Genomic DNA, 26,830 nt, shown 5'->3' on the forward strand with positions numbered 1-26,830 from the left:
GAGAGAGACAAAGACAGAGAGATATACATGAACTAGTCCGTACACTAAATTGCAATACTGATATTCCCACAAAAGGACATTACGTGGAAGGAGATCACACTGAGTCACTTATCATGCACGAATAAAATGATGAAGCTCGGAATATCAAACGAAATTACTCCACTATGTCTATGCCTTAAACTACGGCACGGCACGGCACGGTACGGCACTTGTAATTTGTGATTTGGATTTCTGATTTGTCGCATGTTCATGCGGTTATAGTATATTATATATTATTATAATAGTATTACAATGATATAACTATTATCGTTATAAGTTGATGAAATATCAATATCGAAGGTACACTAATTATAACATTTGCTTCGTATCTAGATCTATTCTTTATTGTTATAGGAGCTTTATTGGATTTGCACTGATACTCTAGAACTTGTGTTAGACTTAAAATATCGAGTTTTATTTAAAAAAGAAAAAAGAAAAAAGAGAAAATAAAAGATTGTTATAACTTCCAATATCTTTAATAACTGCGACCTTTCTAAAATATGACATTCCCTTAAAAAATCAACAAATTCAAAAGAAGACTGAAATATACTTTTATAAAAACCAATAGGAGATATTTAATCATATCGTTTGAAATGAGACATGCCGTATGCTTATTACGTGCTACAATAAACTCTATAATTACCGCTATTTCTCTCTCTTTCTCTTTACAAAATAGTGATTATATTACATACGCAAGCGTATCAATTACGCGTCTTGTTGACTTTTGAAAATGTTTACTATTCCAATTAATTATTATGGAATAATAACGTATGCAACCACACAGGCAATACCTAACTATTGTTGTTCGTCATTCTTGTACGATCGAAGTTATTGATATACCAACGATAGACCATACGAAGTATATATATAGACATACATACATATGTACCAACTATATAAGTATATATATACACATATATAGAAAGAATATATGTATGTACACGTGTATATATATATATACGTAAGATGGTATTAACAATTCGTTCAAACGAGTCCGAAGAACGAAGAAAGAAAAAAATAATTCGATAGTATCGTAAAAAGATTTAGAATTGAATGAAGAAGAATGAATCGATAATGTTAGATCTTTTTGATATAATGATGAAAATAATCGATATTTTATATCGTTTTATCGATCATGTGGAAACTCACCCTGAGCCTCTTTGTATTGCACGATATAGTTGGTGATAGGTGAACTCGCATGACTTGCATCTTGATCGCTTTGAGGCGACGACCATGCTAAGAGGATCGAACGGCTTCCTTGTTCAGCCACGTGCAAATTCCTTGGAAAGTTTGGAGGTTCTTGGACAAGCAAGTGGATCGTAGCACGAGCGTGACCATAGGCATTGCCGGCAACGCAAACGTAATCGCCACGGTCCATGTGGCTTACCTGCATAATTCTCAATTCTGAGAGAACGCGACCGGCCACTACGCTCTTTTCGATGCTATATCTAAACAAAAGTAAAATACAAGATATTACTTAATAATTTTTATACTAAAAACATTGGCAACAATAAAGAATTTTTTTTAATGTAAAAGATGAGGATTAAATTTGTCAAAGACCAATATCACAACGAATAACAGTTTCAAACAATACATTAATTATGATAATAATAATATACTGCACTTTACGTTAATTTATGAATAATAATGATAATAAAAAAATAATTTTCAAATTATACTTATGATCTCAATATCCCAATGAATGAGTTCCAGAAATTAAATAAATAATAATGACAACAATAACAAAAATGATGATGATGATGATAGTAATAATAATAATATTGTACTTGAATTTATGAACATTAATAAGAATGGAAACGAAAAATTTCAAATGATACCTCTAATCTCAATACCCCAATGGATAAAATATATAATAACAACGATAACGTACTTGAATGAATAAATATTAACCATAATGAACAAATTATTTTCAAATTATACATTAAATCTATTTTAATAGACCTAACTTAAGATACTTTCATAAAAGAAAAACCATATAAAAGATGAGCAGACAAATTTCTCTTCCTTCCCTCTCCCTTTCGTCTAAATGACACAGTCTATATATTACCATGCATCGGGTGTTACACGTTTCTCTCAGTAGGGTTGCGCATGATTAATTTCGATACGCACCTAACGTCGTAATTAGGATCGACCCTGCTGTCACGCACACGCCAGCTCAGATCAAGAGGAGCGTCTCCTTCAGCCTCGCATCGTAGCGTTACGCTATCTCCTCTTCTCACAGACTCCTGCCTCGTCCTTACTGTCACCTGAGGACCCGCTGTTTGCCAAAGCATCAGACCAATTACACATAACGCCCTTTGTAGTTACTCGGTAATGAATTAACAATAAAATTAGAAACAAATGTCTCGTACTTATTAAACGTTATACGAAATGTTCAAAGAAAATTAATCTACGACGATTATCTTTCTCATATTTTCATTAATAAATTAATCTACAATTCAAAAAAGAAAAGAAGAAAAAAAGAAGTAGGTAGGTAGATAGAAAGCTTTTATTCATAATATAAACTGGCAGGTATCTTGTTGCTGATGTATCTTGCTAATTGACGTAGGTACAGGAACTAGTGGTATAACTCAATGGCAACGTGAATATTTTACCATGAACTGTTAGGCGAATGAGCTTGCTGAGCCCAGGTCCGATGCCGTTGCTCGCTTGGCATAGATAGGAGCCAGCATGATCTCTTGATACTCGTGGAATCACCAAGGACCCATTTCCGGCAACCCCTGCTCCCTCAGTACCGCTATATCCTAGCTCCCTATAGTCGCCTGGTGTTTCACCTAAATGTTCGACAGGACACGTTTAACCCTCACCCTCGTACGTACTACCCTTCCTTCATACCAGTAACGATCTCTATGTCGTCATTATGAAATTTGAGTTTCAATCTTAAATTAAATCCAGAGAGAAGCAAATTCGAACGTGATTTTCTTTCATTCTTATCTCGATGAATACGATTCATCGATTTTAATAATATATTTTATTCATATTAAAGTATGTAATATATACTTTATTATTTTTTTAATTAATAACAACTTCAACATTTTTCTTTTTTTAATTTTATTTAAAATATACATATATGAATACGATTCATTCATTTTAATAATATTTTATTTATATTAAAATATATAAAATATACTCTAGTATTTTTTAATTAATAACAACTTTAATATTTTTTAAATTTCATTTAAAATATATAATTACGCAGACACACGCGCACATATTAAAGTTTTATTTTACGATAGGCGAACTCGATCGATAATATCCAAGGGAAAAAGAAAAGTTAGAAAGATATAATGGTTGCTACAAGAATTACAAGAAACAGGGAATAACTTGGTATGCACAATAAGCTTGGAATCGTGATACCTATGCAACGAATTTATAATGGATACGAAGAGATTCCTCTCTTGAATCAGGCAATTCGTCGAAGGAAGCTAGTACTCGCGTGGCTTGCATACCTTCACGGCAGATCGAAGCGATTTAACATCCTCTCCTTTTGCCCTCGAGTATCTATTTCGAATCTACATATTATACATACATAGATGTACATATATATATATATATATATATATATATATATACATGTGTAACTCAAGGGAAAAGGGGTGGGAGAAAGAAGAAAAGTGAAAAAGCAACATTTCAATATCCTCCTTAAACGTTATATGAGACGAACTTTCCAAGTTTTCATTGTTTTCTATCTTTTTCTTAATTTTTCTTTCTTTCTTTCTTTTTTTCCTTCTTTTTTTAAATCGGACGAAATACCCTGGTACACTGCTTTGATTTCTCTTCAAAGTCGACGAAAATATTGAAAAATGGAAAGAGAAAAATAAAAAAAAGGAAAAAGAAATATTCATGAAAAGACAAAAGAGTTAAGAGAGAATATAGCTTCCGAACAATTTTCTTCGTTACATGAGAAAGAGAAAGGAGTAAAAACGAAGGCAATTCAGCTATCGATGAAATATCATGTCGACGATCAACGTATTGATGAAACTAATTATCCAGCCGCTTTGTCAGCCGAACGGCTTATTTCGAGCTGAATGAAACTGCTGAGAATGGCCGATCAGCGAATTTCGTGATAGATCGTGAACCATACCCTTCTGTCATTCCCTTTTTTTTTTCTTTTTCTACCTTCCTTCTTTCGCCTACCACCTGGTGTAACTTAATGAAAGCCATTTTATATCGGGCAGACGCCAAACTCGATCGGCATAAAGGCCGTCCAAAGTTATTAGACTACTCGAACTCGATAAAATAAAATAAAGAGTCGAAAGGAAGGGTTGAAATAAAGAGAAAGATATATATATATATATATATATATATATAAATATATAAATGAAGAAGGTATATATTTATATATACATATATATTGTATCGATTTTTTTCTACATCATCTAACATTTATAAAGAAGAAAAATAAAGATCTAGAGAAATTCAAGAGTGAGTTTGGATAGAACGAAGTTAATTTTGACGAGATGAGAATAAGTGGGCTGGATAAATATTAACGCGTCAATTCGAATTTCTTTTTCTTTTTACCATATTTTTTTTTTTTTTTTTTTTATATAAAATGAAGATATAAACGTGATGAAAAAGGGAGACTTAAAAGATTATGAATCGTTATTACTTCTCATTGTAACGTGTACGTATGTACGTAACAATCACGAAGAGGAAAAATTTGCGAAAGAAAGAAAGAAAGAAAGAAAGAAAGAAAGAAAGAAGGGAAAAAAAGAAAGAGAAGGGCAATGAAAACGAGAACGAGAAAGTTCTTCATCTACGTAATTGTTAAAGATGAAAAATGAGGTAGAGGTAGAGGGGATGAGCAGAGAGAATTCAGCTTTGAAGTTGGCCCGATTTCTAGTCAAGTCTTCAAGTTCTTCATGACATTTGAAAGAGAGAGAGAAAGAGAGACAGAAAAAAGAGAAAAAATAGAGAAAGAGAGAGAGAGAGAGAGAGAGAGAGAGAGATAAGAGGAAGGACATAAAAGTGAGACAGATAGAGACACATACATACAAAGAGAAATAGAGAGAGATAGAAAAGAAAAAGAAAGATCCCAACTTTAAGAAGTCGTGACTTACCGATAGATTGCTTCCAAGTCACAGTCGGAATGGGGAATCCTTCAGCCTGACAGGCAATGGAGACGCCGTGACCTACAACGGCGTCCTGGTCGATAGGTTCCACGGTCCACCTCGGTGGTACTAAAAATACAATCCAATTGGCTTAAAATCTTCCAGCTGGTCGAGCGCGAGTTCGATCAGAATTTTCATTTGGATCCCTCTGTGTCCTCTCAGCCCGCTCGACGTCAACTAGTTTCTACTGTTTCGAATTTGCCAGGGCAAACTTTAAATCGACGCCGATTACGCGTTTTACTTTCTTTTATCTTTCCGTCACATCTTCTATGTCTCATTCTTACTCTCTCTCTCTCTCTCTCTCTCTTTTCTTCCGAGTGTTAAGAAAATCTTAATCCGTTTGTATTATGTATTTATTTTGTTGAAGTACTTTCGAGATGTATGTTTGAAATGATATTCGAAATGTTCGATTTCTTTGTTTAAAAAAAAAAGCAATATATCGAAATAGATACGTGGGTTTGTGAAAAGAAAGAAGTGGAAGAGAAATAAAAAGAAAAGATTAATTATGTCGAATAATGCTTATTCAAAAAGAGAATAAGGATGAGAAATAAAAGAAATAGAATTATGCTGAATAAATTGGAAGATACTATTGTTAAAATCATGTCTCAAATTTATCGTTGGAGTGATATACTTCCGATGAATTTTTTACCATTTCACGAATTACTTCGACAGCGAAGGATCGTAATAAAATATCGATTTAAAAGAAAGAGAGAGAGAGAGAGAGAGAGAGAGAGAGAGAGAGAGAGAGAGAAAGAATCGTTTAGAAGAGTGAGATGTACAGAACGAAATGAAAATATTTTTCACTCTCGGAATATCGTAGTTACCACACAAATTTTGTCCACGTCCTTCGTCGTCGTGGACGGTCTGATATTTTTACGAAATACATTTCTTGATATTACGTGTTTGAAAATTACTCAAACGTACGTCAATAACAGCGGAGAGAAGAGCGATATCTACGATATTACGAACTTTCTTCGAACGTTTATTTACGCATCTAGACGCGTTTTATAACAGATTTTGCGTAGCAAAATTACTTCGATAGTACGATATCAATCAATGTTTTTGAAGGATGTTCCCGAAGCCCAAGCAATTACAGTTCGTTGTTGATAAACGACCAATTCATTGTTCGATCTCGACATTTTTCCAAGAATTATATATGACTGATGAAATCATTTTCTTGAAATAAAAGACGACGAGCTGACCGAGATTAAGAGATCCACCTCTCTACACCTCTTTTTTTTCTTTCTTTTTTTTTTTTTTTTTAATTATTTATTCTCGTACTAATTAAGTACGCATTACGTACTTACGTGTTTTATTTTTCACTTTTTCTTAAAAGGCATGCAAATTTCAACGTATCTCTATGCTGCATACTTACGCAATCACTAAGAATGTTTAAACAACGATATGGTAACAATTTTATTATGATATATATGTATTGATATTTATATACATATATGTATATATATATGTATGTGTATATATATATATATATATATATATGTATGTATCTACGACTAAGTTACTTGAATTGACGATGTTGTATCTCTCGCAAAATCAAACGTAAACGCTCAGTGCAGTCAAATCAATAAATGTTGTTCGTGTGTGCTTCCGAAGAAAGGAAAGTAAAAAAGAACGGGTCGTGCGAGACTGGCCATCGAAACGAAGAAAGTGCTTTCATCTGAAAAACGAAAAAAGAAAACATGCGTGTTCGTTGAAATAAAATCACATTTGTTAAATAATAACTGTATAAATAGATCTCGTGGAATTTCATGCAAAGTGACGATAGATCACGAATAAAAGGAATATCAAGCTGTTAAATAAATTTTCGATAATAATAATAGTAATAAAAATAAAAAATAAATAAATAATAATAAAAATAATAATAACGATAATAATAATAATAATAATAATAATAATTTAAAGGCGTGGGTAATCAAACGAGATGATAACATTCCTGATAAGTGAGAAAGATTTCATGCGAAAAAAACTTGTTAGAAAAATATAACGACTAAAAAATCGATATCGTTCGAGTACTCTTTTGATATTGATTAGGAAAGGTGCATTTCTGTGTGATCGTATGTGTTTATGTGTATGTACAAGCAACATTCCAAGTAAAAAAGTATCGACGATAATATAAAAATACGGTGCATAGAAATAACAGCAATAACAACAACGCAAACGATACTTCTAATACTGTTAACGATGAGAAACACGTAAAAATCGAGGCATACGAGAAGAAAAATTGTGAAATACTCCTTTAACTCTTTCATCGTCATTCCAAGTTGCTCTGATATAAATATAATATATATATGCTTATATGTACACACGTATATATGTATATATATATTTTTTTATATATTATATGATACGTGTGAACATATTATTAGGTATGAATATATATATGTATGGGTATATAAATATGAGATGATATAAACGTTAACTATGCGAATGCATGCTTTACATCCGTTACAGATATTTGTTGCATTACAGGAGCACAACAACGTCTCGTATAATATATATATATATAGATAATATGTAATTACTACGATACACTACCTAGGGTTTTCATTGAACCCTTTCAAAAAACCGGATAAACGAAAGGACAAAATAAATAGACGTGTTTCTAATCTAATTATCAAGAAAATTTGTCGAACCTCGCCTACGTCGGTTCTTTAACAACAATAATGTATAGAATTACTGAAATGATAACGATGAGGGGATGGAAGGATGGGACAGAGCTGAAAAAGGAATATACGAAGAAGAAGAAGAAGAAGAAGAAGAAGAAGAAGAAAAAACAAAAAAGACGGAACGATATAAAAAAGTCAACATAATTGACAGATTTATTTTGCCTTACCGACTTAGTCGAGTCTATAACCGTGGCGGGAGACTTGTTGAAATATTTCGACAAAAGAAGAAAGAAAATCGAAACATGAAAATACGCTTAACAAAATAGATATCTGCAATTCGTCAATTACGTAAACTAAAGATAAGAATGCCGGATACGTAAAAAATGGCGCAGAATTTTTACACCGCGATTTCATTTTAAAAAATGGACATGCAAGATAATAACAATGATGATAGTGACGATGATGACGACGATGATGATAATAAAAATAATAATAATAATAAGGATCGATCGATTATTTGGAATAATGAATATTATTAATTATTATGTTATATTACGGACATATGAGTCTCTGCAATGCAGGTATCTCCTGTTGTACTCCTTGCTTTTCAGTCCTAAGATTATGTTACCTATCGAATGATTCTTTTTCGTTAAGAAAGACATCTTGTCACCTTGTTTTTCTCGTTTAATAAGAAGGATCGATGAACCATCGTGAATTCCATTTCTTTTTTTGTTCTTTCTTTTTTTTTTTTTTTTTTTTTTTAAACTTCTCCCGTAACTTGAATTTTCCCGTGTCGAAAAATCAGAAACGAATGGAGAATTTTACTCTCATTTCAGACGCTTTCAGAATGCAGGTAATAAGAAAGGGAAACGGTAATAAAATCCAGCTAGAAACTCTACCGTCTTACGATCCTCTTTAATACAATCGTGATGAAGGGGTAGGGGAAAGAGGGGGTTGGGAATAACCGGAGAGGAAGGAACGAAAGCTCGCGGTCGTAATGCGAACCGGATATAAAAATACCACTAAAAATCTACGCTTGCCTGATCGTAAACCTGTTGCGAGAAGGGCAGCTTCCTCGTAAAACGGAAAACGTTCTTTGTGTTTGCGACTGCGAATGAGTGAGTGAGTGAGTGAGCGAGCGCGCGCGCGCGCGCTTGCACGCTCCCATGGTAGAAGGTATTCCGTTGATGAACATGGCCACGACTTAAAAGCACATTGCCTCCCATTTGGCCAAGAGAGAACAAACATTATGACTATCTCGAGTACGGCTTCTTACGGCTTTGGTCCGCGTTACTTTCGGAGAGAACGCATTTGTGTAATGACCTGGAAAACTTGTCTCGAGTTTCTACTTTCTTCTAGTTTACACGTAAGCGTGCGTAGACACGTGTCTAGATATACGTGTGTGTATTTGTGTGTGTATATGTGTGGGTATATATATGTAAGGAATATATATATATACATATGAAAGAAAATTCTGATTAAAGAGAAAGGAGAAAAGAAATAAAAGATTAGATTTTTTATCATAAGGGATGGAGAGAGAGAGAGAGAGAGAGAGAGAGAGAGAGAGAGAGAGAGAGAGAGAGAGAGAGAGAGAGAAATGAATAAAAAGGCAATGTGTCAATTAAAAAGTTCTAATTATCTCTATGTAGAATAAATATATTTAAATGTTATTAAACGTATAATAACACGTTATTTATTTCAATGTGTGTGTGTGTGTGTGTATAGCAACGTGTGTATGTATATATGTGTGTATAGCACGTGTCTTGTTAAATACAATTTATTTTTAAAGAATATACAGAGGAGAGAAAAGAAACAAGAAAGTAAAAAAGTTCCATTGTAGAAAGTTAATATCTAGTAACTTTCGAGATGACGTAACACGGCAACGTGTACAATTTTATAGACATTAAAAGAAAGATATATGATAGTGAGTAATACGTTCGAAGATTGTAGCCAAAGAAAAAGAAGAAAAAGGGGAAAAAGAAGAAGAAGAAGACTAAAACGTAACGCTGTTTCAGCTTCGAATCACTGGATATTGGCTTCTTAAAGTGGACTATCTGCTCGTTTCGATCGAACGATACAGTTGATATATATATATATATGTATATATATAGAAAGAGAGAGAGAGAGAGAGAGAGAGAGAGAGAGAGAGAGAGAGAGAAAGAGAGAGAGAGAGAAAGAAAAAAAAGAGGGAGAGTGTAGAGCATCGACGCCAAAAGTGTTCAACGCGAGGGTAATAATGGAGAATAAATGGGAAGGCACGTGTTTCTTATCGTTGCCGGAATACCGGCGTACACTCAGTTCGCCGTTATCGTTCTTAGCGAGGCCCACCCGCTATTACTATCGTTATCATTTTCAACGTCCTGTTAGCCCTCGAAAATCGCACATCCTATTTTCCACTCCGTCGCACTCCATTTCGTTCTGCAAAGAGACCAAGAGAGAAAAAGAGAAAGAGAGAAAGAGAGAGAGAGAGAGAGAGAGAGAGAGAGAGAGAGGAAGGGAGAGTGAGAGAGAGAGAAAGAGTGAGTTTTATCTCCGGCCAGTGACTCTATTAAAATTGCGTCAGTGGCAGCAGGATCGTTGAAAAATTCAGGGCACGGCTTTGCCGTTCTGCCTTTTTTTTTCTTCCCTCCCTCTCTCTTTTTTTTCTTTCTTTCTTTTTTTCCTCTTTTCTTTTCCTTTTTTCCTTTTCTTTTTTCTTCCTTTCTTTTTTTTTTGTCTTTTTCATTTCAATCTCTCATAGTTCATGCTATAGCTTTGAAGGTAACGTAAATATGTATATTATGTCGAACACAATGTCTTCCTTTCATATCGTTATCACGTTTGAAACTTTGTCCATCATGGAAACATTGTGATTTTAAAGGACAGCTCATTATCATGCATCGTCATTCGATAATTATGTATTTTTTCTTTCTTTCTTTGTCTTTTTTTTTGTCGTAGTCTGGTATTACATCCTCTCTATTCTCTTAACGAGTGGCAGGTAACAAAGTTTCGTTAATAACAGATTTGTTGAAATGTACTCCGCGGCTCGTTACAAGCGCAATGACATTAAATTCAATAAAGTTGACTTTAGCTTTGTTTGGTAATTATGTACTTTAACGTTTCATTGTTATATTGTTTATGTTGATAACAAATTTTTCGAATATAAAATTGATATCGTAACTATAATATAAATGATAATGAACTATCGAAATACATACGATCCCGAAAGTATCATAAACGTAGAATTGCGTGTCGATGGTAAATTTGTCAATATAAAATTGATGCATTCTCTGATACACATATGTATCATATATACATATTACATATATCCACTATATTGGAAAAGAAGAGTAGCACAGAATACTCGATATCAAACTTTCGAACATGAAAACGATGACGAATGTGAATACCGACCGCATTGATTTCTACTTCGTAACATAATTTAAATTTACGGGGTTGCCTTTTATTTCTCTCTCTGTCTCTCTCTTTTTGTCCCCTTTTTTTTCTCTCTTTTTTTATATTTTTTTTTGTTCTTTTTTTTTCTTTTTTCTTTCTTTCTTTCATTTTTTTTTCTTTTTTTTTTTTTTTTGATAAAATGGCGAACCACTAGCTGCCAACTGGAGTCGTGGGACTTAATGAATATGAATGAAAGGAAGAACATTATGCCGCAACACTACGTCATGGCCTTAATACTCTTGACGTTTTATATAACGAGAAAATACCAAGGCGAGCTCTCGTACCTTCGCTCTCGCCCCTTTTTTCCGGCCGAGATGGCACGTATAAAAAAGGAAGAAAAACGGTAGAAAGAAGGAAAGTCGAAACTTTCGAAGAGGAGAGAAGAATTATGCTTCCTTGCGAGATTACATCGCGGTCGACCGATATCGTTCTTTCTTCTTCTATTTTCTTTTTTTTTTATTCTCTCTCTCTCTCTCTCTCTCTCTCTCTCTCTGTCTCTCTGTCTCTCTCTTTCTACCTATCTCTCCATTTCTTTCTCACACAGAGTTTCTTGGACTATTTTTCTTCCATGGTTCACCGCATTCCCGTTGGCAAATGGATAATAAATTAATCGAACGGCGTACTCGATTAGCGAGAAAGTGGAAAAGAAAGAGAGAGAGAGAGAGAGAGAGAGAGAACTCCCTCGTTTTATAATCCTATCTGTTTCTCGACTCTGCATAGAGCTAATGAATCCGTGGAAAGACGAAGCTGGCCGTGCTGTTTGCAAGCGTGAATAATACATCCCGTATACGTTGTACCGAAGAAAAGAGATAAAAAAGAAAGAAAATATAGAAGAAGATAAAACAGAAAAGAGAAAGATAGAGAGAGAAAGAGATAGAGAAAGAGAGAGAGAGAGAGAGAGAAAGGGACAGGGAGAGAGAAAGAGAAAGAAAGAGGAGAAAAACGATAATTCGCATGGCCATTTACAAGTCAAATCTCTCTAACGATGCGACTCATGGAACGTGCCGCGTGGAAAGGCGGGAAATATAAAAATAAAACTGAAGGAAGAAGACGATTATTAAATAGCGTAAAAAAAAAAAAAAAGAAAAAAGACGAAAAGGAAAAAAAGAAAAGAAAAGCCTAACGTTGGAAGAACATTTTTGGGAGAAAAAAGGAAAGATTACGACGATAAAAGTCGCGCGTATTTACATAGATTTTACTTTGCTTTTGCGTTTCTCGATGAGAGAAAAAAAGTAAAAAGAAGAAGAAAGAAAAAGAGGAGAGGGAGCAAAGAAAAAAAAAGAAAAGTAAAAATCAATTTAACTAACTAGCGGGTTTCAATGAGATTGAAGAAAACAAAAAAAAATGAAAAAGAAAAGGAAAGAGAAAGAGAAGACAAAAAAAAAAAAGATAAAGAAAGAGAAGTGGTCCATCTGTCTTAGTAAAAATTGGCAGAGACTGTTGAGAGGTTCGAGCTCGTGCCAAAAATCTGAGACTTTTCTAATCAGCGATATCGCAGCTCAGTTAAGAAGAAGAAGAAGAAGAAGAAGAAGAAGAGGAGGAAGAAAAAGAGCCGAAGAAGTAAAGAAAGAGAAAAAGAAAGCAAGAAATAAGAGAAAGAGATAAGGGGAAGGTAAGCACGTCGCGCGGCTTGCGATCTCCCGTGGGACGTCATCAGCGAGTTCGATGTAAGAGGCTGTGTGCCGCATCCAAAGGAAAGAAGATTAACGGTAGAGTGAGAAAGAAGGGAAAGGAAGGGAAAGGAAAGGAAAGGAAAGGGAAGAGAAGGAACGGGGATGAAAGAGGACTCGCGTACGTGTCTGTGAATCGAGGTTCTTCGATCCTTCTCAGGATTTCGTGCTTCTCCTTCTTTCCTTGACGAAGACGTTACCTATACACACACTCCTATATTCGAAACTGTGAACAGAGAGAGAGAGAGAGAGAGAGAGAGAGAGAGAGAGAGAGAAAGAGAAAGTTTCGATGATCGGTAAGCTTATGCGATGATAAAAGATAACGAGTAGAATGCAAAAAGAATATATACATATACCTACTCTCTCTGTTCGCACTTTTCGAAATAAAACGGTTTATGTACACGGGAGACGTTCTTATGTACTAGAAATATCGATTAGATATCACGTAGATATATATATATATATATATGTATATATATGTATGTATGTATACAACTAAATGTTAAAATCTCGTTAATCATACGATTCGAATACTTTTTTATCTTTTTTTTTTTTTTTTTTTTTTTTTCGTAATATCTGTTTTGTTTGGTTTTTTGGGATGGACACCAACCAGCGACTGAGAGGCCGGTCGTGTGTTCGGCCGTGCCAGCGACGTTGCTGATCTGGCAAGTGTAGTTCCCGCTGTGCCTAGCGTTGACGCTATTTATCGTGAGGATGCTGGAAAACGGCGTATAGTCGCTTATCTGTATGCCGGCGTTCGTCTCGACGTTGATAACGTCGATGGGTTCGACGGGCTGAACTTTCGCCTGTGCTTTTGGCTGAGACTTCGTTGCCTGAACAGCTACCGACGCGGTCGATGTGCCGTCACTTGCTCTGACCTGAATCGGTTTGCCGTCCATCAACCACGTGATGTTGAAAGGCTGGTCACCCTGGCTCGCGGTACACATTAGCTGTGTCCTCATCCCCTCCGTCAGACCGTTTTCGAAATAAAACGGCGAGATCCGCGGCGGAACTATAAACGTTACACGTCTGATGATAATCATGCGACGATCACGTTATCGTATATGTCGTTCTGTAGTAGTAGTAGTAGTAGTAGTAGTAGTAGTAGTAGTAGTAGTAGTAGTAGTAGTAGTAGTAGTAGTAGTAGTAGCAGTAATAGTAGTAGTAGAAAATAGTAGCATTAGTAGTAGTAATCGTCGTCGTTGTAGTTTCTCTCCATTCTACCTATATACTTATATATATATACATATAAAATTTTTCTTTTCTTTTTTTTCCGTTTTTACCTTTTTTTCTGTTTTTCTTTCTTTTTGATTTAAAAAAATTTCTTTTTTATTTTTCTTTTTTTTTTTTTGCCTTTTTCTCCATTCTCGCTCCTTTATTATTAGACATCGATATTTATCATGCCGATGGATATTGCTCTCGGGAACGTACTGGAGTACGTGCCAAATTTTTCCTCGTTCTCTCGTTCTTTCTCTCTCTCTCTCTCTCTTTCTCTGTCTGTCTGTCTGTCTGTCTGTCTGTCTGTCTGTCTATCTCTCTCTATCTTTCTATTTTTTACTCTCTTTTACTTTTTTTGATCCATCGTTAGAGGTAGCCGCGGTTTGGTTTCGAAGAAGACTAACGGCAAAGAGCTTGTAACGTTTTCATCTCGCGATTTGATCGATCAATTTCGTATCCTTCAAATAATTTCTAATTTTATTCAATCGATTACTCATCAACGATTACATCGTAGATTAAATTTCTCCATTTTACTATAAAGAAGATAAAGAACGAAAAAAATGCTTTATCAAAGTCGAGAAATGTGTCTTTCGAGAAAGAGTTAATGTGCAAAAAGAAAGAAAAAAAAAAAAGAGAAAAGAAAAGAAAAGAAAAAAGAAATAGAGAGAAACGCGGTGGTTAAAATAGCGTAACACATATCTGGCTTCGCTCTATACTTTTCTTGTCGCAGCCACCCCTAACAACTTTGTTCCATCTGTAAGCCACGAGAAACGTGACATTATTTTCCTGCTCGCTGTCTGTCTACAGCCCGAGGTGGGCTACTCTACTCCAGTACGCACCAGAGTCAGTTCCAACCGCAAAGTCTCGTCGACTGCTTGTCGTCGTAGTAGTCGTTGTCGTTGTCATCGTCGTCATCGTAGTAGTCGTCGTCGTCGTCTTTGTCGTTGTCGTCGTCGTCGTCGTCGTCGTCGTCGTCGTCGTCGTTGTTATAAGAGCTAATGGAAGGCCACGAAGTGTTGGAAACACGCTGCAAATATGTACCTCGTTTATATTCACCACTCACGAAAAATCTTTTCTTCCATCGTCAACTTCGACCATTTTTATTCGTCCAAACAGAGAGAAAGAGAGAGAGAGAGAGAGAGAGAGAGAGAGAGAGAGAGAGAGAAAGAGAGAGAGAGAGAGAGAGAATTTTAACGACACTTATGTTAAATTTGTTAAGTAAATTTCTGTTTTCTATTCTTCTTTCTTTTTTATAATAATAATTAATTTAATGGCTTCGTTAACGGTTGATATCATCGTGACGATTCATATTCTATAAAATTACATTACGGTTTAATATTCTTGAAAGGCTTGGAGATTATCAAAGTCCAGATTGTAAAGGCTCACGTCGGATATGAATATATTAAATAATTAAGGATAAAATTGAAATTATATTCGAATATGAATAGAAAATATTCCAGTAGGAATAACCTGTCGAATAGGAGATGCGATAATAACTGAATAAACTTACTCGGTCCGTCGCAATCAAATGAAATTCTTTTTATAAGAGCCGATAAAAAATCTAGCCTCTTATTTGGATTCGCTAGTACCTAGCTGCCGGACTAAATTAACTGGCTATTTTCTGCTGATTTCACCATTGTTAGCTCACTTGATAGAATGATACAAAATAGCGTGTAGAGTAGGAGAAAAAATCGTTATTCTCTCTCTCTCTCTCTCTCTCTCTCTGTGTGTGTGTGTGTGTGTGTGTGTATATCTCTCTTTTTCGTCGTGACCTTCCAAAGACGAGTTCGTTGCTCGTTTAGTAGAAAAGTCATCAAGTAAAAAGAAAATTCTCTCTCGGTCATAAATATGTAGTAGCATACTGTAAGAGATAGAAAAGTGAGAGATATAAACCGAGAAGGGATAGAGGAGAGGGAATGGAGGAGAGAGCAGAAGGATTTTGGCGACCACGTTCACCACGAACGGACCACGTTACCTGAAGAAAATGAACATTTATGACCGAGTGCAACTGTTAATGTCATCCAATGCATCTTTATGACGAAACTGGTCGAGCCACGTTGAGATAAGCCATACGAGAGAACGAGGAACGCGTACAATAAATTCTCCGACAAGTTCAAATATCCTTGCGGTTCGGGAAATTAAGTACGAGCATCGAACTCGTGCTCACTTTTTCTTTTTTTTTTTTTTTTCTTTCTTTACTTTCTTTTTTTGCTTTTCGTTTTTTTTTCCCTTCCCTTCCCTATCCTGCCCTGCCCTACTCGTTCCAATATACAATAACGAGCACATTTTAACGCAATTACTTTCTTCTTAAACAATTTATTGCATTTTGCATTTCGCGTAATAACAAATGATCGTTCAACTAATTGCATTAAAATGTGTTTCTAGCCAACGTGTAAGTAATTACGTACGTTCGATAATGTTTAAATAATACCTTTAGATATATAAACATTAATTGGCATCTGTTATTCTCCCACTGAAAAAAAAATATCTTACTTAATTAAACCGAGTTACTTACCAATATCTGAATGCACGTCGAAGAGATCAATATCTTAGGGAAGAGATAAATGATTCGAATGAAGTGACGTCAACGATCTCAATTCTGATTTTTTTGATAAATGACAAACGATAAAATAAATCGATCGATAAAATAGATAGATCGATCGATCGATCGAGATCGTTAACGTTAACTTTGTCCGATCGATTTTGATTCTTTTTACTACTTTGCTTGACTAACTGTCGTCAACTGATCGTCGTCAGTGTGACGACGTTAATGGGTTAATAATTAGCATAATAACGTGATGACGATAAACGTTACATAAAAATATAAAAGAGCATTTTTCTCTTGCGAAAATTCATTTCTACATTAATAGGATATATAAATATATATAAATATATATGTGTATATATATATATACATATATATATGTATATGTAAATATATAATAAGTTTTTAATCAAAGGATCGCTCAAGACGTGTGATGATAATCATACAACACAATAACGAGTAATAATAAAATTAACGATGATACGAGCGAATAAACAAACGTAACACGACTCCTACTGGGAAACGTAATGGCGATCATTTTCAACAAACGATTCGGTCTATATGAGAATATAAGTACGTGTGTGCGTGTGAAAATGGATTAAGTGTCAACGATATAAGTACTCAGTCAAAAACATATTACGTGTTTCCTGATTAAATATATATATATATATATAAAATATATACATATGTTAATGCTGGACGATGCATACACGTGTGCGAGGTAGTTAAAGTCAATACGAACGATAATTCTATCATCTCGTTGCAACATCGAACTTTTTATTATAAATAATTTTTGTATTATGAATAAACTCGAAAAACTGGACGTATACGATTTAATACGATTAATACGTCTGATAAGAGAAATAAACAAAAAAGAAAAGAAAAAAGGGAAAAGAAACAATTTTGAATCGAATTAATGCTCGATATCTCGATGTTACAACTCGACGCGAGATATCTTCTACATACTTATTCAACTTTCGAATACATTAAAAACGTTTCGGTAACGAGAAAATAAATTACTAGCAGATAGTATATAGATAAATATATATACAAATATATATATATATATATCTTTGTGTATCTATGTATGCTTGTGTATACGTATATTTATGTGTGCGTGTGTGTATATACATACGTATCAAGAGTATATACAATATATACTCGTTATGTAAATCCGATCGAAGCGTGCAATTAGGCGTGCAAGAAAACAGCGTGCAGGGTTCGAAGTATAGTATATAGAAGAAGAAATAGAAGAAATGGAAGAAGCATAAAAGAAAGAATAAACGAATAGACGCAGAGTAGTGAATTCGAGGACTGGAAAGGATGAAATATAGTACAAAAGAGACAGACAGACAGACAGACAGTTAGATAGATAGATAGATAGATAGATAGATAGATAGATAGATAGATAGATAGATAGATAGATAGATAGATAGATAGATAGAACGAGAAAATCGGAAGATAATAGAACGAATATTATTTGTAGCACGTCGAATACGATGACGCACGTCGTCCAAAAATAAAAAGAAAAATATAAAAAAAAAAAAAGAAAGGAAATAAAAATGTAAAAAAAAACAAAAGGATTGAATAATGTCAACGCGTTGATTTTGAAATGATCCAAATTGGAATCGAAAATAAAGTTTGAATGAAAAATTGCATCCAGTCTTAATCAAAGACGATCTTTTCTTTATCTGTTATCAGACCCTTCGTATATTTTATTTTAAATCATTAGGAAATATTTTCGATAAGACTGATTCGAATGGTCGAGGATGCAATTTAATGTCAAATAGAAATTCTATGTTGACTTTTGAACGTCACGAAGACGACGTGCCGATCTTTCACAGAGTGCAACTGCTTTTGATAACTTGCATGTTAGCAAAAATTTGTCACTTTTTAAAGTTTACCGATTACTGATCGTTACGACGATCAACGTTGATCGTCGATACGATTTAAAAAAAAAAAAAAAAAAAAGGAAGAAAGAAAAAAAAGGAAGAAAAAGAAAATTTAAACAGGGTAGAGGAATTTGTTGCGTGTGTTCGCTAGAATGCAGCCGAATTTAAAAGAGGAATTTTCCAATGTTTCCGTTATAACATGTTTTACGAGATATCTGAAAACCACAAGAAAGAAAGAGAGAGATAGAGAGAAAGAGAAAGAGAGAAAGAGAAAGAAAATATGTAAGAGCACAAACTCGTGGCTTTTTCGTTTCTATTTGATTTTATTTTTTCATCGTTCTTTTTTTTTTTTTTTTTTTTTTTTTCATTAACGAAGAAAAAAGAAAGGAAAAAAAGGAAAGAAATTTTGCCTCGTACTAAGACCGTCAAACGAAAAAGAATCTATCGAGCACATGACCTCTCTCGTAAACTCTCTCGGCGAATATTTCTCTGGTTTACCATTAAACATTATCGATATCTATTATTTAATAAGAGAGAAAATTTCGGTTCGATTCTAGACAAATACACTTGACCATGGAGATTTTGTCTCTTGGAAACGTGTCGTCTCGTTCGAGGAATTCAACTCTTGCGAACTGACATGAATCATATCAATACAATTCCTATCATAAATAACAGCAAGCTTTTAGAAAATTCACAAAACTAATGATAACTATTTAGAGACGTATCGATATTGTAATGGAACGAAATGAAAAAGACGAATGAAATTCACTCGATGAGAAGTACACGTGAATAGGGAGAGACGGAAGATCACGTAATATTGGGAAATAAATAAATAAATAAATAAATAAATAAATAAATAAATAAGTAAATAAATAAAAGAAGTAAATAAATAAAGAAAACAAAAAGAAAGAAAGAAAGAAAATGAAACGAATAAAGAAATAAAGAAGGAAAGAAAGAACGAGAGAGTACACCAACGGTGTGCGTTTACCGTTGACGTGAAGGAGTGCAGAATGAGCGACGGTGGCCGCGCCATTGGTCACGCGACAGGTGTACGTGCCATTGTGCGCGGGTGCGATCGTGCTAATGCTCAGGGCGCTGATAAAAGCGTCATTTTGCCGGATGGTTATCGCCTTTCTCGGGTCGTGGGCCGCGGCTGCTGCTGCTGCTGCTGCTAAGGCGGCGGCGGCAGTACCTTTCTTGGAACCGGAGCCATTCTTAAGAGACTTGTTAGTTAACGAACCAATGCTGTCTCCGTTAGCAAGGTTCGACGACGCCTCCCGCGACGTCGTTCTGATCGTCTCTATCGGGACGTTATCTTTCAGCCACGTGAACGTTAATGGCAGGTCGCCAGTAGCGACAACGCACTGTATGCTAGTACGGTCGCCTACGTTTAAATCGCGAGCAAAACTGAAAGGCGTGATTTTAGGTGGCACTGAAAAGACAACAACAGAAAACAAAAGGTATGGCATTCCGTTCCGAAGCAATACTTGTTTGTTTAATCAGACGCTGCGAGATAGATAGATAGAAATAGATGGATAGATAGATAGATAGATAGATAGATAGATAGATAGATAGATAGATAGATAGATAGATAGATAGATGGGTAGATAGATAGATAGGTAGATAGATAGACAGAGATAGTGACAGAATCATAGCGTAGGAGTTCAAGGGTTTTCCCCTTTTTCTTTTCTTTCGTTTTATGCATTAGCTCGAATTTTTCATAGAGTACTAGAGTATGTATAATATATATATGCATGTGTGTATCACACACATATATATACATATATATATACATATGTATACATATAATGTATGCGTACAGGCTTAATACTTTGTATGGATAACTATTACAATTTAGTAGACTTTAGATAAACTACTTTGAAAAATCTATCAGGAAATTCTATTCGATTCGAGTCACGAAACTTCACTTCCAACAGCATATATGCATATATATATATATATATATATATATATATACACACACACACACATACATATATATATGTATATACATAGTAAAAGATTCAACCATTGCTGCCGGAGTTAAGTCTTTAGGAATCCTTTGTCTCAAGTTTGAGGAGAGAGTATTAAACGATCGGCCCCTGACATTATCAACTATAGGTATAAAGAGACAACGATTGTTTAAGGATTCAATAAACATGGAAAGAGATAGAGATAGACAGAAGGAGAGATAAAGAGAAAGAGAGAAAGAGAGAGTGAGAGACAGAGAAAGAGATAGAGATATAAGTCATAGTATAATAGGAGAGAAGGCGTGATTATATACAGTTATCCGGCAGCACTGGCGAAGATGAAAGCGACTTCGTCGAATACCACGTACGTACACTCTCCTCCTCCACTTCATCCTCCTCATCCTCCTCATCCTCCTCGCTCTTACTGCTTAAGCCTTTTAACCCCTGCAGGAGATTAAGGCTCGTCTTTACGACGACTACGGGATTACCAAGTTTCAACTCTCTCTCTCTCTCTCTCTCTCTCTCTCTCTCTCTCACTCTCTCTCTCTTTCTCTCTCTCTTTCATACCATTCATCTCATGTTCATAATATTCATACTAACGGGACAACAAGTCTATATATCGTATATTCTTTTTTAATAAACGTATCGATATGAGTTAATCACTTTTAATGAGAGGAGAATGACAACATGATATTCAACGGGACGCAATGATATCAGCACGATTACCTGTAGATATAGATAGATCGATAAAGATAAGACGAGACAAGGAGACAACGGAATTCCTCGACTTAATGACAATCTTTTCCGGATAACACAAAGATTGATGCTTTGCTCTATAGTATAGTCAGATAGATAGAGATAGATAGATAGGTAGATAGATAGATAGATAGAAAGGAAGACAAAGATAGAGAGAGATAGATTGAGAGAGATATAGAGTGGGATGTAATTAAACGCTTGATTAAAAAGGATTCCTTTAATAATAAAACACGCTGCCTTTGATCTTGTAGCAACTTGTTACAGGAGTACACAACTTGCTAAATATAAACGAAAGCAATTTTACGCTGGTCGCATTCGCTCAATTTTGCAACTTCCTATTTTTTCGTTATTTTCTCGTTTATGAAATGTATCTTGATAATATAATACATCGATCTCTGATATCTACTCTAAGGCAAGTTCTCGATTGAAAAGCTCTTTTCTTTTCTTTTCTTCTCTTCTCTTCTCTTTTCTTTTCTTTTCTTTTCTTTTCTTTTCGAATTGCTCAGCACCGTTGAGAAGTCGACCTATCGACGGTTGGATTCATTCGCGATCTACTTTTAAAACTTCTTAACCTTTCTTTACTATCGTGAAACTCGTCGATGCGTCGATCGGCCACGTAAAAGACAGCGAGTTTTATTTCGAATCGAGGACACGAATGAAGCCTGTGACTTCGATTAAACGACCCTTCTTCTTCTCTTTTTTTTTTTTTTATGTTTTTTTCTTTTTTTCGCGAGACTCTCACCTCGAAAGCAAACGGAGATTGCATGTAAGATAAGGTTTTCCGTTTTTCTCTCCTTGTTATCTCTTTATCGAATTTGCGATATAATTTAGATATATCAGACTACATTATATTGCAAATTATATGTAAGTATATATATATATTTTTTTTTTCATATGTATATATATATATACTACAATAGATATATGTATGTAGCTAGATATGTATATATAGGCACGTATGTATGTATGTATGTAAGAAAAAAAAATTATAGCAAATTCACACATCTCACCGTCCCGATTATCCGGCACATATATACACAGGATTTTGTACATCCACTCGAATACATAAAGCAGTCGTTAATTATCACGAAAATCTTCATAAATTTGTCGAGAATGTATCTTATTAGAAAACGTAATATTTTCAAAGAAATTAATTTAAATTTTTAACGAAGCCTTATGTATGTCGTGTTCTTTTTTTTTCCCCTTTTTCTTTTTTTTTTCCTTTTCTTTTTTTTTTTTATGTACACGAACGTACAACAGAGCGTGCTTGAAAATTACACGTCAATACGTTTTATCAAATAATTTTCCAATTTATAATTAACAAAATATACGTATCAACATCGACGAGATGATTTATTTAAAATAATAAAATATAATAAAACGTCAACGTATAATTTTAATTGCACCTATTTTATATATATATATATATATATATATATATATATATATATACAATGTATGTATGCATATATATATATATACATAATTAGGCGTATACATATGTATGTACAGATAGAAAAAGAAATGTATATATATATATATATGGTATATACAATATACATATATGTATAGTATATGTATACGAAGTATTACAGAGCAGTTTAAGGCGAGCGCGTGCAAGGACAGATGCTTCAGCGATGCAAGTGAGGTGCTGTGCTCTGTGCGTGGGTCATTTCCGGGATATTCAGGCACACAGAAACGCGCGCACGCGCCTAACTATGTTCATTGCTCTTCTCTTAACTATTTACGTTTATGTAGGTAAATCCCTAGATAAATGTTAAAGAGACTTTGAAGCCTCGTTTCCATTCCTACGAAGTAGACGAGAATCCTGGCCTGAATCCATTAGTGTACATTGTCCTGTACATTTTGTATCGTATTATGCAACGAAGGACGAAGAAAAATTAAAATTACAGAAACAAAAACAATAAAAAGAGACACAGAGAAAATAAAAAAGAAAATTTACGAGAGAAAAGATATATAGAGAAGAAAAAGGAGAAGAAAGAAAAAGAAAAAAAAAAAAAATCTTTTGAATCCCTGTAATGAATATATTACGATGTTCTGTATGTTACGTATTGTATTATACGACAAATAAAACAGAAAGAAATTGTTAAAAGAAAAAGATCGACGAAAAGAGATACAGAAAGAAATAAAACAATATGCGAGAGGAAAGATGGAAATAAATTCAAGAGAAAAAAAAATTAATCGTTGTTAGTCGAAGAACGATAGAAAGCTCGATCGAAAAAAGCTACGATTCAATCCTAATCGTTAACTCGTTGTTTCGTCTGCGTCATTTCCGTACGTCGCAGTGCGATTTCCTCGTCGGAATTTCGATAGGAACGAGCTTCGTCGACCGGTAGTACACGTGTAAAGTGTAACATTCTCGTAATAATTCCCAATGGCAGTAGGTGAATCTATTTCGTTTGTTTGATTTTGAAATATAATCAAATCAAATGTATGGTCGTTAGCAAACAAGATTAATTAGTCGGTCGACGTCACTCCCAGCATACTTTCTCGATTTTCTTCGAGTCGAGAAAAAAGAACTAAATGAAGAGAAAGAGAAAAAAAAAGAGAGAGAGAATATTTCGAATCGATTATATTTCTTCATTTTCTCGCTCGTCAAATTACTTGTTTTCTGTCTCGCTCTTTCTCTCCCCCCCTCTCTCTCTCTCTCTCACACACACTCTCTTTTCTCTCTCCCTCTCTTTATTATTAACACCCCTCTATATATCGTTATGTATACATACAATCATTCTACGTACGTACAATGAGCTTGCATTAATTCACTCTCGGATCGTACCAGTTTAATTATCGTGAAACGGTAATACGATTCGTAGCTGAAAGCATTGAGTTAAAGACGTTCTTAAGCAACCCTATACTAGAGTACCCGATTCAAATATCGTCGTTATTTATCCAATCAACCTCGAATAATTTTTTTCCCTTTTTAAATCGAGCCTTCTTCGATCGATGCCATCTACATTTGGAAAAATATTAAAGTAGAAAGTAAAGAACGAAGAGTGATAATGATGATGATGATATTATTTTAATTTTTCATGATCAATGATTTTTTTCTCTTTCTTTTTTCTTTCAATAAAGAGCAAAAGGAAATAAAAAATATAAACCAAAGAACTTGTGTATATGTAATGAGCGTGAGTTTGTACATGTATGTTTATCCTGGCTATAGTAGTCCCAATAGTATAATAATTAAAATAATAATAATAACAATGACAATAATAATAACAATAATAATAATAAAATTAAAATAATAAAAACAAATTAATAATAATAATAATAAAATAATAATAATAATAATAATAATAATAAAATAGTAATAAAAATAATAATAATAATAATAATAATAATAATAATAATAATAATAAACGCGTCATCGAGATTGATGAACTTTCGAAGATTCGCGTCGTTCACGAAAGTTGCATACAACGCGATAAACATAGAGTTCGTTGGTACAGGGTTGGGTGATGTTGTCGCATGATAATCAAGCCTGCCCAAACAGTAGACTTGGGCTGTCGTTTGATCCCGTAAAGCTAACAGAAACATTGTGTGAAGATAAATTTGGTGGCGCCTGTCAAACCAGCCGCTCGATTATGTATACATAAATTGCAATTAATATGATCGGTAAATGGGTAAGGGGTGCAAAATGTGGCTCAATATATTCGAGGACGAAACGATATCTTCAAATGCGATTAAACGTGCTTGATAATATCTTTCGAATGATTATATGGGGTTTTAGAGGGGCGAGGGGTGTTAAGGAACCTGAATTAATCATCGATCTGATATTTTAAAATTCGTAATTCTTTCGTCATCCTAAAAAAAAAAAGGAAAAAGAAGAAAAAAAAAATATTTATTTTAATCCCAATTTTCTCGATACCACGATATCTTCTATTTAAAAGTAATATATTTAGATACGATTAAGGAAGGACCACCATATAACCCTAAGATTTCTCCTATTATTTCATCTTTCGAGCTCACATCTGCTAAAGACTATCACGCTTCGATGACTCTTGTTTTATCCCAAACCCTTTCATATAAGACTTTAGAACTAACGCTGGAAACACGCGAAGGCTAAAGACTTCGAGATAGACCTTAGTCATCTTCATTATCGAAACTTAAAGCCGAAAGATCGATTGACGATATTTTTGACAGGTTACGTCGAGAAAATTGGGCTTACTTACAGAGTTTTAATCGACAAATAGGGAAATGTCAACCATTTATCATCCTATAAACTATGGGAAAGAAATTGATTAGTTTCATTGAATTTCATTGTTATTATTATTATTTTGTTTTCTTTTTTTCTTTCTTTAAAAATACCAATTAACAATTTACTCACCTAAAACACGAACTTCGACGGATCGTTGAGAAGTAATATTATGTTTGTTTCTGGCAGTGCAGGTATAAATGCCTTGATCAGCAGCACGTTGTACAGTATCGATGAAAAGAGTACCATTAGCTACTCTTTGTCTCATATTAGTTGGCAGTCTTACGTTGCCTGATAAGATTGTAATTAATCGTTGAAAAACATTTCTCAGATATTCGTGTTTAGGAAAACGAAAAGAAAAGAAAAGAAAAAAAAAAAGAAGAAAATCAATTCACTCAAAATTCTTGACAATGATGAAATTCTTCTTGAACAAACCACACTTACCTTTTTCCCATACTATCGATTCGATGGGGTATCCAGCTACAGGGCATTTGATATATAGTTGCTTTCCAGCAACCGCTGAGACGGTCGACATGGGTCTGACATATGGCAGTCCTGAGATTGAAAATTATAGAAAATTCCTTTTAACTTTTACTTCAACGATTTTATCCTTAAAAGGAAATTATGTGCAAGTGACAAGTTCATAGGTATACAAGATGTAAAAAAAAAAAAAAAAAAGAAAAGAAAAGAAAAGAAAAGAAAGGAAGAAAACGTCACTCGATTACTTTCTTTTTTTTTTGCAATACCCTACACACACACACACACACACACACATATATACATATATAAAACTCTTTGACAAGAATAATTTCGATAAAATCTCAAGACGAGCTCTTGAAAATTTCTCGAACGAGTGTTCAGCCGTGTGATTCGAGATTAGACGATCGAATGATCGTCACGTTTCCTTCATCGATGGATCCCATCGTTCTCTTATTCCCATACCGAATTACTTACCGTAAATATTCAGTCTTGCTGAATGTTTCGAGTCTCCAGCTCTACTACTGGCAGTACACTCGTATTCTCCGCCGTCCTCCGGTTTAACCGATGTGATGTTAACGTGGGATATTACGTCTCCGTACACGGTCACATATTGGCCAATCAGAAGCCTGTCGTTTTGTGGAAGCGGAAATCCATCTAGCAGCCAGGAAATTTGCGGCGTGGGATTACCTGCGGCGCTGCATTTCAGAGAAACCGATGGTCCAGGCTGCATTGTCTGTTCGATAAACCTGTAGACCAGCTGTGGTGCGATCTCTGTTAACAGACGTTACGGTTAGATTACATATATATAACAGAAAGCTTTGAAACAACGGCTCTCTCTCTCTCTCTCTCTCTC

The 26,830-nt window shown here is 34.5% G+C and overlaps 1 protein-coding gene across 5 annotated transcripts in view; it reads right to left on the minus strand.

The window, feature by feature from the left end:
• Nucleotides 1-26,830, minus strand: part of LOC122629768 (Down syndrome cell adhesion molecule-like protein Dscam2) — a 124,709-nt gene that overhangs the window by 15,868 nt on the left and 82,011 nt on the right. For 4 of the 5 annotated variants that reach the window (XM_043813534.1, XM_043813530.1, XM_043813531.1 and 1 more), the window contains exons 8-15: nt 26,452-26,748; nt 25,942-26,052; nt 25,630-25,788; nt 19,547-19,990; nt 5,121-5,240; nt 2,655-2,834; nt 2,170-2,317; nt 1,189-1,487 (exon numbers count right to left, since the gene is read on the minus strand). In XM_043813534.1, the coding sequence (XP_043669469.1) occupies nt 1,189-1,487; nt 2,170-2,317; nt 2,655-2,834; nt 5,121-5,240; nt 19,547-19,990; nt 25,630-25,788; nt 25,942-26,052; nt 26,452-26,748 (1,758 nt within the window). Of the gene's footprint in view, nt 1-1,188; nt 1,488-2,169; nt 2,318-2,654; nt 2,835-5,120; nt 5,241-13,513; nt 13,916-19,546; nt 19,991-25,629; nt 25,789-25,941; nt 26,053-26,451; nt 26,749-26,830 lie in introns of all 5 variants that reach the window. The other variant, XM_043813532.1, reaches the window with a different exon arrangement.

The sequence above is a fragment of the Vespula pensylvanica genome, chromosome 6 (genome assembly GCF_014466175.1).
Source record: "Vespula pensylvanica isolate Volc-1 chromosome 6, ASM1446617v1, whole genome shotgun sequence".
NCBI classification, from domain to species: Eukaryota; Metazoa; Arthropoda; class Insecta; order Hymenoptera; family Vespidae; genus Vespula; species Vespula pensylvanica.